Source organism: Macrobrachium nipponense, chromosome 21, assembly GCF_015104395.2.
Source record: "Macrobrachium nipponense isolate FS-2020 chromosome 21, ASM1510439v2, whole genome shotgun sequence".
NCBI classification, from domain to species: Eukaryota; Metazoa; Arthropoda; class Malacostraca; order Decapoda; family Palaemonidae; genus Macrobrachium; species Macrobrachium nipponense.
This window is the reverse complement of record NC_087212.1, coordinates 53742601-53761435: the sequence shown is the minus strand read 5'-3', so window position 1 is coordinate 53761435 and position 18835 is coordinate 53742601. Positions and strand designations below refer to the sequence as shown.

The following is an 18835-nucleotide window of genomic DNA, read 5'->3' as shown; positions in this document are numbered from 1 at the left end:
TATCCTTCACCACCTTTATTACATGTTTTTTTGGATGAATAGGGCACAGTGACATTGTGCCTGATTTAATCTTAAGTTATGTAGTTGGTGTGTGGGTAATATTATGGCAGTTTTCTATTTGCTGTACTAAAGGGAAATTCATGCAAGGTTAAGTTAAACTTTAAAGTGCACTTTTGGATGTATGAAATGTTGAACAAGATTTTCTAGTTACTTGGCTGGCTTGACTGAACAATGTACGTAATGACTTTTCTTGTGAGAGTCCGTGTGCTAAACATCTAATGTAAAGATACATTGCACATTATCATTATCACAATGATTTTATTTATTATAGAATACCACAAAATTCAGGCCAAAGGCCAAGCGCTGGGACCTATGAAGTCATTCAGCACTGAAAAGGAAATTGACAGTAAGTAGGTTTGAAAAGTGTAACGTTTTGGGCATAGAATATGTCCATGCTTCCCATCTCCTTTCAATGTGGGAATCAGCTATGTAACTACTTGGTAAGTTACATATATAAAAATGACATTTTTATAATAAAATTCAGTAATTATGTACCAGTGTACATAATTACTGAATGGGAGCCCACCTGCCTCCCCTAGCATGGACATAGGAATCAACAAATTGAAAAGCTTTGCCTAGTTGTTCATCTCTTTCCTGAAAGTGGGCAGGGCTATTTACCTACACCAAAACAAAGGAATCGCTACCACGAATTTCAAATTTTAGCTGCCATGCTAGTTAGAAGCTATAGTTATGTAACTACTTGGAAAATGTAACCTCATTTTATTATAAAAGTAATTTTTACTTTTTTAACCAGTACGTACTCTACCTAACTGTATTTAATCCATGCTGCAGCTAACTTGTTGCTTTGTTTAGAAGGAACAATAGAATGCCAGGCAAATTTCATAGTACATAAGTGTAAAATCTTCATAACCAGGATATGTCTATTCTAGCTGAAGGAGATTGAAGGCAGCTCTCTCTAAACCAAATATACATACTAGTAAAATCCTTTTATCTGGATTATATATAAATACTTCCAGCTGTAAATTAAATCCCAGTAGGAAGTGAAACTTCCAAGACTACAATTTTTCTCATTTCTGTATTTTGCAATTTTTGACCCCAGCAAAGACATGTGAATGACTTGCAGGCAGCAGTGTTTCTTGCTTCAGTGGAATCTGTGGTTGCTATTGTTATCCCAGAGCATACAAGCCTTCAGTGCAGTAGCAGATATGATAGTTCCTGAGTAAGTGCTAAAAAGTGTCAGCAAGACAGTTGAAATAAGTTGAAGAGCTAGTAGACTGGGAAGTGCCGCACATACTATAAGTTAAAGGGGGAAACTGACATTCACAACCCCTACAGGAAGCTTGTGTGTTTGCAATATCCTGTAGTGTGTTGTGATGAAATAAATATAAGTACCAACTTTAATGGTAAGCAACCAGGAAGTCTTCACATTGAAATTATGCAGCCAGTTTCTTATGGTCAAGTAAGGATAAACAGTTTGCAGAATACATTGCAAAGACTGTAAGGGAAGACATTGACCTGAAAGCATTAACTAGATCTGGGCACAAACACTATGAAGAGTCAAATTCCCAAAATGGGAAACGCTTGCTGCATGGAACAGCAAGGTTTAGGTGTTTGCTTGGGTGAAATTGATTCAGATTTGAATTCCTGTTGACATGAAACTGATTTTGTTTTGATGTATACATAAATACTATAATGAACTCAGTTATTACTGTACTCTGGTCCCAGAGATGAATTATGATTCTTTGAAACTGGTCACTGAAACATATTTTGTATTCAGGAAGCTGGTGATCAAGTAGTACAGTTGTTTGTATTTTGGTTTCCTTTAAGAATCATCTCCCACAGAACAATTGATTGTCTTTAGTTATCTTTAGGAATCCTCTTCCATTAAACATGTAATTTTAGTAAATCCATCATGTTCATTGAAGAGAAAAGGTAAGATTGTATCAAAATTGAGTAGTATTTGGTGTTGAATAATTATTGTGGTTGGAGTGCAAAAGGGCAAGAAAACATGCAATTACTGCTTGTGTTCCATTGCATGAGTTCTGTAGGTTGGGGAAAAATTTTTGTTTGTGAGGGAAATGAAGTTTTATTACTACTCTCAAAGACAGTTGACAAGTCATAAATTGTATTTTTTTATACACTTCAATCATTATCAACTCGAGTTGTACAAGAAGACAATTGTTATCAACTCGAGTTGTACAAGAAGACAATTGTTATCAACTTGAGTTGTACAAGAAGACTTCCCAATGACAGTAGCTAGTGTTATGAACCATGGATCTGAATTTGGACTCTTGTGCAGTACATGATGTATTGCTGTGTAAAGGAAAGTTGTTAGCTACCAATCTCAAGCCGAGAAGATAGTCAGGCAAGAAACATGTTACCTACCAATTTCACTCCCAGAAGACAGTCATTACCAAATGCCCTAATTGATTCAGTCAGACATATTATATATTTGGAACTGACTTTGATTGCTTAAAGATTCCCTCAGAAATGTTATTAAATCCTGAACTGGATGATGGAGCATGAGAAAGTTTTTTTTTTACACTATTTGATGGATCTCTTCAGGCCACTCTAACCTGCAGGGCTCATCACATAAGGTTGTTATTGTAGTCTTCTATAGAACGTCTATTCTGAAATGGTTGTGGTAACTTGGTTAAAATATTGGCATTCTGTGGATTCACAGAAGCCTTACTTGGGCCATGACATTTCATTAGCACTTACCCTCATGGTTCCTGTAAGCTGACACCATGGAGCCCACATTGCCTTGCTCCTCCAGGTCACCTGAGTGGACTGAGTGGAGACGGGTTTGAGGTATACTGACCCTTCTTACTCCAAAGTTGCTAATGATTTTTCAGGCAGTTATTGTATGCCTAACTGTAAAATATACAAAACCAGTTTACTGTATTAGCTTACATACACTATTTCTTTTATGATCAACTACAGAAAGAAACAAATATTAAACATTACTCTCAAGCACAACTCTTCTTGTAATTCCATTTTTATTGACTTTATATTTATCTGCTCTGCCCAGGTGGTCGTAAGGAATATCATAGAAAGTAGTTACTGCATTCAATTTTCTCATTACTGTAGTTTTCCACAGTCAATTGGGAATTCATTTTCTGCTATTCCTCAAATAAACTGGCTATTTGATGTAACTTATTGATCAAGATGTAACTGATGAGATTAACACAGGGACTAGCAGACATTCACTGTCCCTTTGTGAGCATTCCTTTACTTTCGTCCCTTTACTCATTATTTCATTAAACAGGTATTGTTATAAAACAGTTGTTTATGGTGAGTTATGCATATTTTACCTATCACAATAGGCCATAATTTTTAAAGTCTTTGGAAAAGGACACAGATTTTGAAGGTATTTCACAAATTGGACTAGAATACTCAACAAGTAATTGATCTCTTCAGCAGTTTCATTTATATGTATACTTGCTCTCTTCAACTCGTAGAGGTAGAGAGATGACACTCTCCAATTTGGATTTAATTATTTCACAGGAGACTGGAGTCTTTCTTTGCTTGTCAATGATTAAGTTTTTGGTTAGCATTCTGTCAGACTGAGCACTTTAGCAATTGTAAAATATGATGTTTGTATTTAAGGAATAGGAAATGTATTTAAAATGTTATTATGAATGCATGCTTTCTGCATGTGTAAAATATTAAAACTTATGACTGAAATATTTACACTTCTAATGGTTTCAGTGATTAAAGATTGCATGTTGTTAAGGACAGCCTATGCTTCATTATTTAATAGAGTAACTAAGGTTTTCACATCTATACATTTTTACATATACAATCATTTACTGAGTGAACTAATTATTCGTGGCTTACTTGTAGCTTTATTTTATTAACATGTGCAGGGGAAAGGTTATCATACTACAAGGATACAAAAGTGGACATGAAAGCATTACATATATATTATTTCTGCAAGTGTTTGTCACAAAATAAAATAGTCTTGTTTTCCACTGGTATATATTGGCGTAAATGTGCTTGCTCATTTCTGCACCCTTCAAATTATTGTGTCAAAATCTTCTGTCAAAGTTGGAATTGATTTGTACCTATCAAATAATGCATAGTTTCTTTCATGCCATCTTGCTGCATGGGTTTTGAATCTAGCTTTTATTCTTTTTAACATTGTCTACAATGAAAAATCTGAAAACTGTTTATTCCAGAACAAAGTGCAAATAACTAACAATCATCAAGTGACTGCATGATTACTTTAGAAAATCCTTGCAAAATTTGGGTGATGGTTAAATTTAGTAAGAAAAATATGAAGACTTTGTCTTGTGAAAACAATAATAATACACAGTGTAGGTGTGCATGATTTAGCTGACCTAGTGGAAAAGTAAAATACGGTGGTGGGCATTGTTAAGAACATATGTTGTACACTAGACTGAAGGGTATAAACACACTGGATTTGTAGGCATCACTTAACGAGGCGTACCTGGGCTCGGACATTGAAGAAGACTACAACACACCAACTCCATCGGTCAAGGGTCCTCAGATGTGGGTTTAAACAACAACGCCAACAAGATCAACACAACTGGAGTTGGGGTCTAACAACCACGAGCTCTGCTTCCTCCAAATATTTCAAGTTATATACAATAGTTCTCCCTGTATGAAGAGCTTTGGCTGTGATAATTTACATTAAATATAGTATGTAATCAGAAATGGATGCATTTTATGAGTTGAGCAGGTCCTCAACTCAAGTACTACTGTTATCATGTCCTAATTATGCGTATGTTGTATGTTCTGATGCGTTGAATCCAAACTGCTGAGGGCTCCCACACTTTATACCTGTGAAGATAACTGCTACTGAAGGAACATCAAGGAATATTTCCAGTAACCGTCTCCACTGAATGAACACTTCTTTTGGCTACTGTGCAGCTGTCAGGAAAATGAAGAAAATGTATTAGTTGTTAGCACTTATAATTTATCTGTAGATAAAACAATTGTTAGTCTTTTCTCATTTTAATATACATCTGTGATATTTGTTAAACTGAACATTTATTAAATAAATAAATCCTAATATCATGATTGGAAAAGTACTACTACTAGCAAAAATGCCAGATTTTTTAATCTTACAGTTTAACAGAAAATAATTTAATCAAAAACTTGCCACTTTAATAAACTGGCATATTTTTAAGTGTGTAATTTTGTAGAAATAGTAAATTTGTTTTTAATTAACCAGTATTTTTTTCATTTGGAATTCAAATTTTGTCCTTAACCCATTGTTCTCCAGTACAATGCAGGAGGGTGATGGTATAAATCTGTTTAGTAATGACTTTTAATCAGAATGCAAAGTTTGTAAGAATTATAGTATATGTTCCAATTAATGTGATCCAAATATTTTAATTCCTGCTTATACAGGTACTGCATGATGAATAACATTGCAAGCTTGCATTATATTTTTGGCATTGTATGAGAAGACGCATGTCTTTGTTCCAGTTTAAAAGAGGACATGCACACAGTTTGGAAAACTAACAAGCATACTGGGGCAAACTAATAGTTACTATTTTTATCATTCTAAGCTACAAGGATGTTGCTGTTACAGACTGACTACTTCATTGAGCACACCTTCAATTTTATTGCATTAATATGTGTATCTGACTAAGTTTAGTTTGAAAAGCCTTGGAATCATCTATTATTGTACTACATTTGGGCATGCCAGAGAAAGAGTACCGCTTACAAGCATACATATATATTTTTTTCACAAATGTAAAAGGAATACGTTTAAAATTAAAAATACAGGCAGTCCCTGGCTAACGGCAGACTCGGTTAATGGCAATCCGGTCTTATGGGGCTTGTCTAGCTCCATAAAATCAGTGATTTACAGTGTCATAATGGATAAGGTTTTGGTTATTGGCACCATAAAGTGTCGATAATAGTGTTATGGGGCCATAACATACCTAACAGAGGTGTCATTAACCCGTTATCGGTCCCATTAACCAAAAGTTTGCACCATAAGCACCATGAATCACTGAGTTTCGGTTAATGGTGGTTTTCGTTTATCAGCACCCCGCCGAAAACAGAACCCCTGCTGATAACTGGGGGCTGCTTTGCAAATAACTTTGGTCTTAACATAGAGGGGAATTTCTCTGGTACCTGGTGGAGTCCAGTTAAACCAGTTAAAAAAGCACAAGGATTTGGTGGCAACAGGAGACAGCCAATGGGGGTAAAGGAGGAGGGCTCCGCCTGACCTGGCTTAACCTTCAACAGTGCTGTAATATGTCTGTTTCTCTCTTAACTACCTTCATAACAAGATGGTGCTACTGCCTTTCTAGCCAAGAAGCCAGTTTTTTTAGCACTTCCTGCCATATTTAATGCCTTCGTGTTCTGGTTTTTCATTCTCTTTTTGTTTGTGTTTTTCTGTGTGATATTATGTATTTATGTGTGCATTTTGCATTCCTATAAATGCAAACCCATGAATCATCTAAGGAATCCAGGCCTCAGAGAAAATACCCAGGGGTTGCTAAGAACCCTTGTTCCCGTTACTTGGCTGCCTTGGATACAATCCCCATACCACTTTGACTTGGTAGTTATGGCTGCAGAATGCTAATGACTGTAACATATAAGTAATCCCTGTTCCGAGTCATAGTTGGTCTCTTGAGAGATGGAAGAATTTTTGGCGGTAAGAAGTCAATTTTGACAGAACACTCAAGATCAGAACCATTCTCCTCCTAGATCTCATAGCCCACACCCTTGATCACAAGTCTGTGCCTCTCCTACTCGCGTGTTGAGAACCCTACATGGTCATGTATCAACCTACAACCTCCTTCTCCCTGTTGTTATTGTCACTCACATTCTCCCAGAAAGGACCTTGGTCTGTGCTCTCAATCACATGGCTGCAACTGTTCTAAATATAACAGTACCCCTGCACAGTTGCGTTACCAATCACAACATTCATCCTATCCTAGTTCTCACTCCTGTTTCTCATGGACAGGATTGGGATCAGGACAAGATTCCTTCTTACTCTACAAATCTCAGGGCCCCAACCCCAAGAAAGTCTTAGGCTCTGAGCGAGCCTGCGCTCCAGTGGTAAATAAGACTTATTTACCAATAAGTCCTTCAAGTTGCTCCCTCCACACCTTGGCATAGGCATTTTTACACAACCCCTAAGGTTGCATTGCAACCAAGACAAGTAGATCCAGATCTGGTTTGTTCTATCTTTAGAATAAATTAAGGTGGAGGGTCCATCCTTCGCCCATCAGGAGGTGGCTACTATGGAGATATCAGCTTTGTCAGCATTCCAGGCTGTTTCATGGCTTGACTTATAGTCAACAGTAGTTGCCAAGATCTCTTCCACTTTTATAGGTGACACTGAAGAGAGTACCCACTTCATTAGGTTGTTGCAGTCTAGCGAGAAATATTATATCTTACTTGGCTCAATTAGCGCTGACATGTGGGCCAGCTGGTGGCTTAAAAGGAGATATACTGCCCTTTCCATGGTCTTGAGATTCATCAATACATGTAGATTCCAACTTTGAGGAATGGAGAAATTATCTTAAGCTCTTTGTCTCTCTTCCCCAAGGACCAGCTTGATGCTGCAGTCAACTGAAGTAGAGCAGACAACAGTGACCATCTTGTGTATCAAGCTGTCTCTAAATCATCTGGTATTTCTTGGGCTAGTGCTCCTAAGCCCGACCTCAAACTACTACTTAAAGTTCTCCTTAAAGACCTCTAGGCACGATGGGACCTTGCAGAGGTCAACCTTTACCATCTCCAACCAAGAACCTGGGTAGAGGCGCAGACGCAGGGCTAGAGGAGGGAGATGATAGAGTGGGAACCCCTTCCCACTTGCTGCTATTGGTGGCGGGGTGCCTGATGAGCCATTGGGCATCTTGGCAGCAGTATGGAGCGGAGACCTGGGTAGTAGATGTTCTACAGATGGATTATCTACTCCCCTTCGAGTTCCCTCCTCCCCTCTCTGAGTACCCACTTCATCAATCAATGTGCACTCAAGGCTCACTGAAGCATCTAGCTCTCTAAGAGGAATTGAAGAAAATGATGAAAAATGAGAGATGGAGGTTATGAAGGACCAAACCCCAGGCTTCTACAGTTGTGTCTTTCTCGTTCCCAAAGCATCAGGCGATTGGAGACCAGTTAATAGACCTGTCTACTCTCAAAATTTTTCATCAGAAAGACTTGGTTCAGGATGGAAATGCCTCGCAGAGTTCTAGCGGCCACACCAAAGAACGACTTCATGCTCATGACAGACCTGAAGGATGCATACTGCCAGATTTCAATCCACCAATCACCCTGGAAGTTTGTTCACTTCTTTTCAAAAGTTTTTCTTTGCTTTAACCATTCAACTACACTGTAATAAAAACCTCAATGCATCTTCAAGGCTTTATTCAGCTAAGATCCCGAACACAGAGAGTTACAGCAGTCAACAGAGTAGGAACATTGGGAACGTTAAAGGAAACAAGTACAACACAAACAATTTAAAAGAAACAACCATTTGCTAATGACAAACACAATGCAGCTAAACACCTCAACAGTCATTATGACAAATGCCAATTTACCACATCCACCTCGACTTTAATAACATTGTTATACCCTATGAAATATAACAAATCTTTTAATCAATTTGTATTTTTCATATCTAACAACTCCTTCAGACCCAAAAAGCTGCCTTCAACTCCAAAACGATGTGCAGTAGCTTCTCTTCCATACTCCAAATGCTTGACGCGATGAGGTCCCCTAGATGAGCATCCCAACCTGCGAGAGAGGCATCCAAAAACAGAAGGAAGTCTGGAGGGAGAGAATTCAGAGGGACACCTTACTAAGAGATTTTGATTGTCCAACCACCAATGAAGGTATTTCCTCACCTCTTCAGACAGAGGAACTCTCTGAAGAGGGGAATCTCCTGCTGGGGACCAGAAGTCTTCCAGTCTCCACTGTAAGGATCAAAGATGGAGACGACCATGAGGGACCAGCTTCTCGAGGGAAGACAAAATTCCCAAAAGAACCTGCCACTGGTGAGCCAGCTGTTCTGGGGTGTGAAGGAAATTGCATGCTACCACCTGCAACTTCTTCAACCTCTGGTCCGAAGGAAACACTCTTGACGCTGCTGTATCTATCACCATACCTAAAGCTCCAAACAAAACTGAAGTAGACAATCTCGTCTTGCAACAGCTTCTTCCTGGAGCTCACTAAGACCAACCAGTCATCGAGGTATCTCAACAGGCAAATCCCTTGAGCATGAGCCCATGTCAAGACTAGGGGGAAGACCCTTGTGAACACCTGAGGGGACATGGTTAACCCGAAGCAAAGGACCTCAAAACTGGAATATTTTCACTCCATCCGAGAGTGAAGCGAAGAAACTTTCTGACGAAGGATCAATAGGGATCTGGAAGTAAGTGTCCTCCAGGTCTACTGACAGCAAAAAGTCGTTGTCCCTCACTGCTGCCAACACTGTCCGCGGCGTCTCCATCTTGAACCTTGTCTTCCTGACAAATCATTCAAAGTGGAAAGGTCGATTACCAGCCTCGAGTCGCCTGCCGCCTTTGGTACCAGGAAAATGCAACTGTAAAATCCTGCAGAAGGCCACATTACTTCTCTATCACACCCTTGTCCTGCATCTTCAACTTACCCCTGAAGAGCTACACTTACCCCTGAAGAGCTAAGAACTTTGGAGAATTGTAAGGGTACGTTTGACCAAAACAAGCAGAACATCTACTACCCACTTCTCTGCTCCATAATCTCACCACTTGGCCACTGGCCCCGGCCCGCCAGCAATCCCCTTACCCATGGCAAAAGAGGGAGAGGCACCCACACTATTGACGACCACCTCTGTCCCTTCCTCAGATCCCCTCCAGGCTTGTAGGGATGGGGTTGAAAGGGACGCTGCTTATTTGACTTAGCCAGGGAGGAGGCCCGAGGGACCTAGCCAAAGCAGAACCCTTAGGAGACTTGACAGGCTAAGATCTCACCTGTCTCTGAGGAGGAGGAGGGGGATGACGTAAACGTGCCTCTGACTTTGAAACTGCTTGGTGGACCAACCTGTCCTTGGTATCAGCCCGTAGCTGATCAATCGCATTTCCTAACTCTGTTCTAGGGAACAGTATTTGAGAATCCAGATGATCCCCATTTCAGAATGCCGACAAGGACTCAGAGTCCACCGAGTCCACCACCTTTGACAAAGCTGCATCTCTCCAGCTAGTAGAAGGTTAGCCCATAAGTTAGCACTAGCACTAAGGTGGCCAGATAGGAGAATGTCCTTACCACCAGACTGCAACAGCCTGTGAGGGAAGACAAATTCACTAACTCCTCTACCGGCCTATCAGAAGCGATCATGGCTATGGCTGTTTGACCATAAGTCTAGCATCGAGACCATATGAAAAAATGGAAGCAGCAGGTAGACTCCATAGCCAGGGCTTCCTGAGATGACAATGAAGGGGCTTCCAACCTAACCTGCTCTGAGGTTAAACCAGGCCTGAGACGAATCACATCCAGGTTAAGGTGACGAGGCTGAAAAATACTTCCTATGCCATGTGAGAGGAAGAGGAAGAAATTTGGACGACCCCTGCAAATGCAGAGAGCCATCCTGGTTTGACACCAAAGCATTCACATGCTGTAAGACAGACTGAGCATGGCCCGACAGAGGAAGCTCAAAAGAAGACTTAATGTCATGACTGGCATCCAGCAAGTAGGTGTGATCTTACAAAAATACAATCATAGTATGTACTATATTACAAGGAAAATAAATTATAGGTCAGACAATCTACAGGACGACGTATGCGTTGTGAACGTCTAGGGGCAACTGACAACTTATCATCATTATTAGAAGTTGTAGCATTATCAATGATAGACTGTTAAAGATCCTGCGTTTTAGAAGCATCATCTTTATTGACAGTTTTAACCTCACCCTCAGGTAAATTGATATCAGTGTTTACAGCAAGCTGGTCTCACCAGTCTCTGGTGTTGATGGCATAACGCAAGGATATCGTGCTAAGTCACTGATAGCCACAGTATCCTCACGTCTGTCTTTAAACATGTGCGTATGAAGGGTTGGCTTCTGATAGTTCAACTTCCTCAATTAGAGGATCTTCCTTTCTATGCATGTGTCTTCTCAGAATAACGGTTCCGATTCGCACAACCATGTGTGAAGAATCATTCCAGAAGAGGTCTTTCGCTGAAAGATGAACATTCTCTCATGAAGGGTTTCACCTATAGCAGTGGAAAGCTGAGTGCGAATCAAATGCAATGCATCATTAAGAACCATTTCCCAAGCAGTAGGCGGTAAATCACGAGACTTCAAGGCAAGCATCATGGACATCCATACAGTCCCAACAAAACGCTTGCATTGGGCATTACAAGTTGGATGATAGGGTGTAGAATGACTTGTTGCAATGCCATGTTTAAAGAAGAACAATTTCAGTTCAGAGGACATAAAGGATGCTCCTCTATCAGAGTGCACATAGTTGGGCAGACCAAAAGTCGAGAACAGCTTAGTGAGACAAGAAATAATGGTAGTGGCAGTCATATCCTTGCAAGGAAAGGTGAAAGAAAATCTATGCGTATTCGTCAACATTTATCAACATTGCCAGCATTTGATGGGGATAGTGGATCCTTGAAATCAACATTTAAATGATCAAATGGTTTCATGGCTCATATCATTTGAACTGGTGGGGTATGATAAAAACTAGGTTTGCACCAGCTGCAGGGTGGACAAGATATTGCCCTTTTGCCCTCCTCCAAAGAATAAGGAAAATTACGAGCTCTGATGAAATGCATAAACCTAGTGACTCCTGGATGACAGAGAGACTCGTGCAGTTGATATAACTGATGGGTATGAATAGCCGAGCACAAATTTCATGGTAAAGCATAGGCTGCAGCATTCAACCTACCAGGCCGATGCTGGGCATCAAATGAATAGGGCATAAGTTCTATTTTCCATCACACAATCTTTTCACTTTTTATTTTCCCTTTATGCTTGCCATCAAATATGAAAGCAACAGACTTTTGATCTGTTACTAGCGTGAAGTGCTTTCCAGTCGGATAATGGTGCCATTTCCTTACAAATTTGATAATTGCAAAAGCCTCCTTTGCAACACTGCAATATCTCCGTTTGGCACTAGTGAGGGATCTTGAGATAAAGGCCACTGGACATCCATCCTGGTTTAAAGTTGCTCCAATAGTAAAGCCAGACACATCTGTTTCAACAGTAAAGGGTAAATTTTCGTCCACAGCAGCTTTGACAGACGAGGATATGGCAACCTTTAAGTCACTGATAGCGCCGACAGCCTCTGGAGAGAGTGGAAGAATGGCATTGATGAGAGGGCGAATCCTTTCAGATAAATTAGGAATCCAGCGAGACTAATAAGCAAATAGCCGTCAATCGTTGCAGCGACTTCTTAGACTGTGGAACAGATATGTTCATCAGGGCCTCTAGACATGAGGGATCAGGTCGTAGCTCATTATGACTAATTTCATAGCCAAGTATATGAATAGAGTGAGAGGAAAGAACACATAGCTTCATTCAGTATCATGCTATAATGACGAGCAGCTTCCATAATAAGGTTTTCGCCTTGTTCGTCTTGAGTATTGCCACAAACACGACATCATCAAGAAAAGCATAAGGGTTTTTAGACCATTCTTTCTAATGAAATCATTAATAATCCTTTGAAAAGCTGCCACTCCCTTGGCGAGACCAAAACATAGCCTAGTAAATTGACAGAGACCGTTGTCTGTTTCAAAGGCTGTATAAGGTCGATCTTCCTCAGGTAAAGGGACCAGATGATAGGCACTTTTTAAATTCACAGAACTAAACACTTTGTATTTAGCTATTTCATTGACCAGAGGATATGCATCCAGGTAGGTGTATTTATTAATAGTCTCCGAATAGTAATTGACAACCATACGTCTCTTAATCCTTTTGTGAACAACCACCACTTGAGCACACCATGGCGATGTACTATTCAATTACACCTTCATCAAGAAGACGATTGATTTCTGTCCTTATAAACTGTGTATCAGAAGTACGATAATCTCCTTGATTTCACAGCAATGGGATGGCAATCATGAGAAAGATTACAGAATACTCTAGGGGCATAATTGATAGCATAGTTAAAGGGGATGGGTAATTCAAGTTTAGGCTGAGCGCCACCAAGTGACACAGTCACACTAGAATGCTTATTAAGAAAAAGGATTCCAAGAATTGCATCTGCACAAAGTCCGGGTAGCACAAGAAATTTGACACGGGAAAATACTCACGTCCACTGACTACAATGTCAACATTGCAAGAGCCACTAATAGGTGACACAATGTGAGAAGTAGCCATTGAGATAGTTCCTGAATAAGGAGTTGCATGTAATTTCATATTTTTCAGAATATTGTCTCTAATGAAATTTTCGTGAACTTACCAGTATCAATAAGGCATTTACAGTGGTCCCCTCGTATTCGCGGGGATGCGTACCAGACCCCCACCCCCCGTGAAATGTTTAAAACCCACCCGCGAATGTTTGGAACCCCTATAAAAACGCTAAAAACAGCTATTTGTTAGTTAAAACTCAAAAAAAAAAACACTAAAAATTTTCATACTTGGTTTTTTTAATAGTTTTATCACAAAAGTGCATTTTATGATGAAATTGATAAAAAAAACCCAGGAATTTATGGATATTTCTCATAGAAAAATACTGCGAATAATGTGCGAATTTTCCGCGAATAATGCAGGGAAACGTTCCCGAGAGAAATCCGCGAATGTGTGAGTCCGCGAATCCGGAGAACGCGAATACGTGGGGGGTCCACTGTACTTTAGTTCCACAAATAAAAATGGGGAAAATGGAATGATTCAGTGTTGGTGGAGCAGAAGCAAACGAGCAGCAGAGAATGAAGAGACGGGCTGAAGTAGGTTTTGATTTACTTAAGCGTACCTTAACAAGTGTCCAAGTTTATTGCATTTTCGACATGTAGGGTAACTTTCCTTTGCTGGGCACTTTTTTCTAGGATGACTCCTGTATCCACAGAAGAAACATTTCTCTTGTATAGCCAAGTAACTAAATCATCATCTGCAGCATCGGACCTCTCGGCTTTTTCACTAACAGGGATATGATCATCATATTCTGAACATAGATTTGACAGCGGCTGTAGGAATACATTTGTCGAAAGGGATTCAATAAGACTGAATCCTTGAAGGCGAGTTCCAGTGCTCGGGCTTGGTCAGCAGCAGCAGATAACGTAAGCGTTTTATTTTCTAGTTAATCTCGTACAAATATGTTGAGAGGAAATCCCAGCAATAAAAGCATCACAAATACTTTTATCCCTATATACCTCTGAAGAAAACTTCCTTGAAGTTGCAGTCAACGCTAAATTTGTGTAGAGCACATAATACTCATCTATTGTTTTCTCCCGACATCTGTCAATGAGTGGCAAGACAATGTCCAGAAAACAATTTCGTTGGCATGCTGTATAAAAACCTCATTCAGTTTTGCGATGGCATCATTGTAGTAGAGCAGTCAGATATAAGCTCAAAGTTCTTAGGCGATAATGCATTTGCAAGCATCGTTAGTTCCTTCAATAGCATTTTGTATCAGAAAAAGATGAACAGCCAATACTTGAAAAATTGAGCAGCATCTGGGGACGTAGGTAGAATATCTGAGGCATTCTGGCCAGAAAGGATGCATTCCATTCTGCAGCTGAATATGCTAGTTATCTCAGCTGAATAAATTGTAATAAAAACTTCAATGCATCTTCAAGGCTTTATTCAGCTAAGATCCTGCCACAGAGTTACAGCAGTCAACAGATAGGTACACTGGGAATGTCAAAAGTAAAAAAAAATACAACAACACACAACATAAAGAAAGAACCATTCACTAACAACAAACACAGTGCAGCCTAAACACTAAAACAGGTCATAATGACAAATGCCAATTTACCACATACACAAAGGTGTTTCACAAGAGAGTTCACCCTAGTCTCACGTGGGTTCATTCTCATGGGATATGCATCCTGAGATACCTCGACAACTGGCTAGTCCTGGCGAAATTCTTGCATAAAGCTAATACAAACAGGATAGGGGAATGTCTAGTTCAATTTTGTCACAGCTGCATTGTGATACATTTAGATGTCAAATCTCACACCTGTCGTCCCTAGAAAAGCTTGTTCCTCACGGACATCTCTTTTGGTCTCTTCAGTGAAGACAAATTTTAGAGTTTGGTCTCCTTTACGGGATTCTCCCTTTCTTTGAGGTCTCTTGACAGAAGTGAGACAAGACTTCGCATGGTGGCTAGACGGCAGGAACCTGATCACATAGGAGTGCCCCTTCTGGAGATTCTTCTGTTCTCAAGACACCTTGCACGAGGGTTGGGGAACACACCCTTGGAAGATCTCTGAACTTCAGGAATGTGGGATCAGCAAGACAAACTGCTTCACATCAACTTCCTGGAGCTGAAAGGGTGACAGGGCACTCCGTGGCCATCATGTCCACAAACACTACAGTGGTAGTTTATGTCATCAAATGGGAGGCTACTGTCCTATCAGTTTCACAAATTGACAGTGCAATTGTACCAGTGAGCAGTCAGTCACTTGTGGATCTTTCAGCCAGATGCATTACCAAGCAAGACGAACGTTGTTGCAGACAAGCCGAGTCATCAGGGTCAAGTGCTGGGGACAAAGTGTGGTCACTACATGCAAAGATAGCGGAAAGGCTTTGTCATCTGTGGGGAAAGCCAACAACAGAACCTTTTTGTGACAATATACAAAAAAAACTAGAGGTATTCTGTTTGGTCATTGCAGATCCCTGGGCCATGGCAGAAGATGTCCTGGAAACAACCTGGACGGTTACGCTTTCCCCCTTTGCTCTATCTGACAAGTAATCAAGAGTGATTGATGATTTCTCCATACCTCAGGATGACCCTGGTGGCTTCTCTTGTGGCCATGTGCAGAATGGTACCCCGATCTTCCAGCCGCCAAGCAAACTGAGCAAGATTCTTTGCCAGCCACACATCAAGAGGTTTCACTGATCGGTAGGGTTCTTATCTCATCATGGCTGGAGACTATCTAGCATCTCCTGCGAGCTAGAACCCTTTCTCACAGAGCAGTGACAGAGATGTTTGGTTATCTCAGATCATCTACAACTGTGTACCAGGGAAAATGGGCTGTCTACTGTGATTAGCGTCATCAACGGAGTTTCTCTCTGGTTGGAACTACTATTCAACAAGTTTGTATGTTGGACTTCCGCATTTTTCTCCATAGGAAGAAACTTCTTTCGATGTCAGCCATCAAGGGCTATAAACTACTTTAGGATTTGTTCTGCATTTTAAAATTGTAGACCTTTCTTTTCAGGGAAAGTTTTGAGCAGTCCTTTCCCCAAGATATCTTAAACCTCTTGGAATAATTGGGAATTAACCCTGGTACTTAGCAGTCCCACTCGTATCCATATGAACCCTTACAGGTTTCATCAGACAGAAATTCAACCCTCAAAACAGTTTCTTACTGACCTTGGCTTCATCAAAGAGAGCGGTGAATTTCATGGACTCTCTTTTAATATCAAACACACAATAGTTGGAGGTCTGTAGCCTTTGAATGTGTCCTGGAATCTGAAGCTAAGACTCAAAATCCCTCGGTTCACAATGACGTATTACAGTCTTTCTCACCAGACCACCTTCACATAATTCTATGTGTAACATTGCCTACAAGTCTTTGGACACCTTTTTTTCTTATTTTTTTTCTTGGGTCCCAGTGGTGGCTGCTCAACAAGTTGTGTAGCTCATCCAGTGTCCTTAGTGGGACAGTTTGTATCTTACCTAAGATGTTGGTTATAAAAGTGAGAATGTATGGGTTGACTGGTCATCTTCCCTTCCTTCTCTTTTCTTTTTTCCTCTACCAGTGGGCAGTGGAGAGATTTGATCCATCATATGCAGGAATGGTTAGATGCAGGTGAGTGAGCTCCATTCTATTTTGCTATAAAGGCAGTTCCCCGGTTATTGGCGATCTGGTTTTACAGCACGTCTAGTCAACAAAAAGTGGCAATTTTTGGCCATCGTTATTCACCGATTTCTGCTTATCTGCACCGATAAATTGGGTACTACTAAGCGCGGATACTTAACTAACAGAGGTGCTGATAACTGAAAATCAGTGATTTTCTGTTATCATCATGCCACTGAACGGAAACCCCACCAATAACCAGGGACTGCCTATTTGATTGTTCCTACACAATTCCTACGAATTCAATAGAAGCAAGACCCTCCCTTTTTTTTTACAGAGTTGGTGGCAAAATTAAGTTTTGTCGTCTCCAACAATTACAGGTTCTTACAGTCTTCCAAGACACAGTGTAGACAAGAGTTCACAATATCTCTTAGTCTAGATGCCTAGCTGTAAAGTAACCATTTGCTTAACAGAAAGCATTCGACTCCTTCCTATGTCCTATCTTTGGTGAGGAAGTGATCCCAGGGGAGCCAAACCTCCAGACAGTTCAGAGGCATACTTTGTTCTCCCTCCAAGAATAAGTCTCCCTGCATTAAGACCAAAGGTTAGTTCTGTGTATGAACAAATGACAAAAATTTTTAATCAATTTGTATTTTTCATAACAAACCTGTGGTCTTAACGTATACGGACCACCTCAAGTCACCCCTCTTTTAATTACCTGGGCTGGAAGAAAAACTGATACATCACGGCGTTATTGGGAGGTAACCCAGTCGGGCTGACCATCCTCCTTCACCACCATTGGCTGTCTCCCACTACCACCAAATCCTTGTGCTTTATTAACTGGACTCCAGCAGGGGCTAGAGAAATTTCCCCCTAAATTAAGACTTTGTTAGTTATTAAAAATATACATTTTTTTAAAATTTGTCATTTTAGCCACCATGTTCTGATAGTGCATTGGAAAAGTGCTTTTAACAATAAGATGTAATTATATATCATATACAAAATTTTTCTTCAGCACAAAATCTCTTGTTTAATCATGTTTCTCTTAATTAAAATTAAAATGAAATATGCTAAGACTTTCATAGGTTTGGAAAGTGTATTTACTTTCTCATTTTAAATCCATTTTTAATTGTTTAATGAAAACCTTCATGGAATGTTTTTATTTCATGCTTCTGATTAGTACAATATCTTTTGAAAGTTAATATCAAAGATTGTATAATAATCTAGAAATCTGGGAAAGGAAAATTGTCCATGACTAGCAATTAAACCACCAACAACCTAGAAAGGAAAGGGTATTTTTCATGATTTCAGCATTTAAAACCACCAACAGAAATTTTTCATGACAAAGCAATTTATCTTCAAGAACTCATAGCAATGGAGGTAAAAGTGAAGCACTTGTGGCACAGGGAAATATTAAGAGATGAAAAGTGGAGTTCACTCCCACAGGACACCAAAACAGTATCTGCCTCTTGAAGAATGGAAGGTTACAAGTTGGAAAAAAGACCCAGGAAGTTCCCTTCATTGTCACAAAACACTTGTGCCTAAAGCTCCCTAAAGATGAGAGGTGGGAGTACAATAAGTCTGGCAAAAGAAACCCAGGAAGTTCCCTATGTGCACTTGTGTGACAAGAGGAACAAAAATCAGAAAACCCCATATCTACTCTTAAAGACTAAGAGGTTATAAGAACAGGGAACAGAGACCCAGAAGGGCCCATTCATTGGATTTCAGTTTGGTAGTGGAAAAGAAAGTCATCATATTGTGCAATCTACAGATAACTAACTTGCAAAGGATTGAATACATGAAAGAGTCATCTGATGGGTGTTAACAATACGTACCCACAGGTTCAATAGAGTAGTTGCCAAGATGACAACTGTAGAAACAAGACAACCACTATGTATTACCACATTAAGAAGAGAATCGGAAATTTTTTAAATTC

At 40.0% G+C, this 18835-nt stretch overlaps 1 protein-coding gene and 1 long non-coding RNA gene across 18 annotated transcripts in view; one reads left to right on the top strand and one right to left on the bottom strand.

Moving 5' to 3' along the window:
* LOC135198036 (kinase D-interacting substrate of 220 kDa B-like) overlaps nt 1-18835 on the top strand; it is a 744360-nt gene that overhangs the window by 631388 nt on the left and 94137 nt on the right. The window contains exon 28 of one of the 17 annotated variants that reach the window (XM_064225410.1): nt 332-5217. The exons of 14 other annotated variants lie outside the window; for them this stretch is intronic. In XM_064225410.1, coding sequence (XP_064081480.1) covers nt 332-376 — 45 coding nt within the window. In that variant the 3' untranslated portion in view covers nt 377-5217. Of the gene's footprint in view, nt 1-331; nt 5218-18835 lie in introns of those variants that run through there. 2 more of the 17 variants (XM_064225411.1, XM_064225408.1) reach the window with 2 other exon arrangements.
* Nucleotides 3926-18835, bottom strand: part of LOC135198039 (uncharacterized) — a 60394-nt gene continuing 45484 nt past the window's right edge. The window contains exon 2 of the long non-coding RNA XR_010310711.1: nt 3926-4917. This is a non-coding gene — a long non-coding RNA (uncharacterized LOC135198039). The remainder of the gene's footprint in view (nt 4918-18835) is intronic.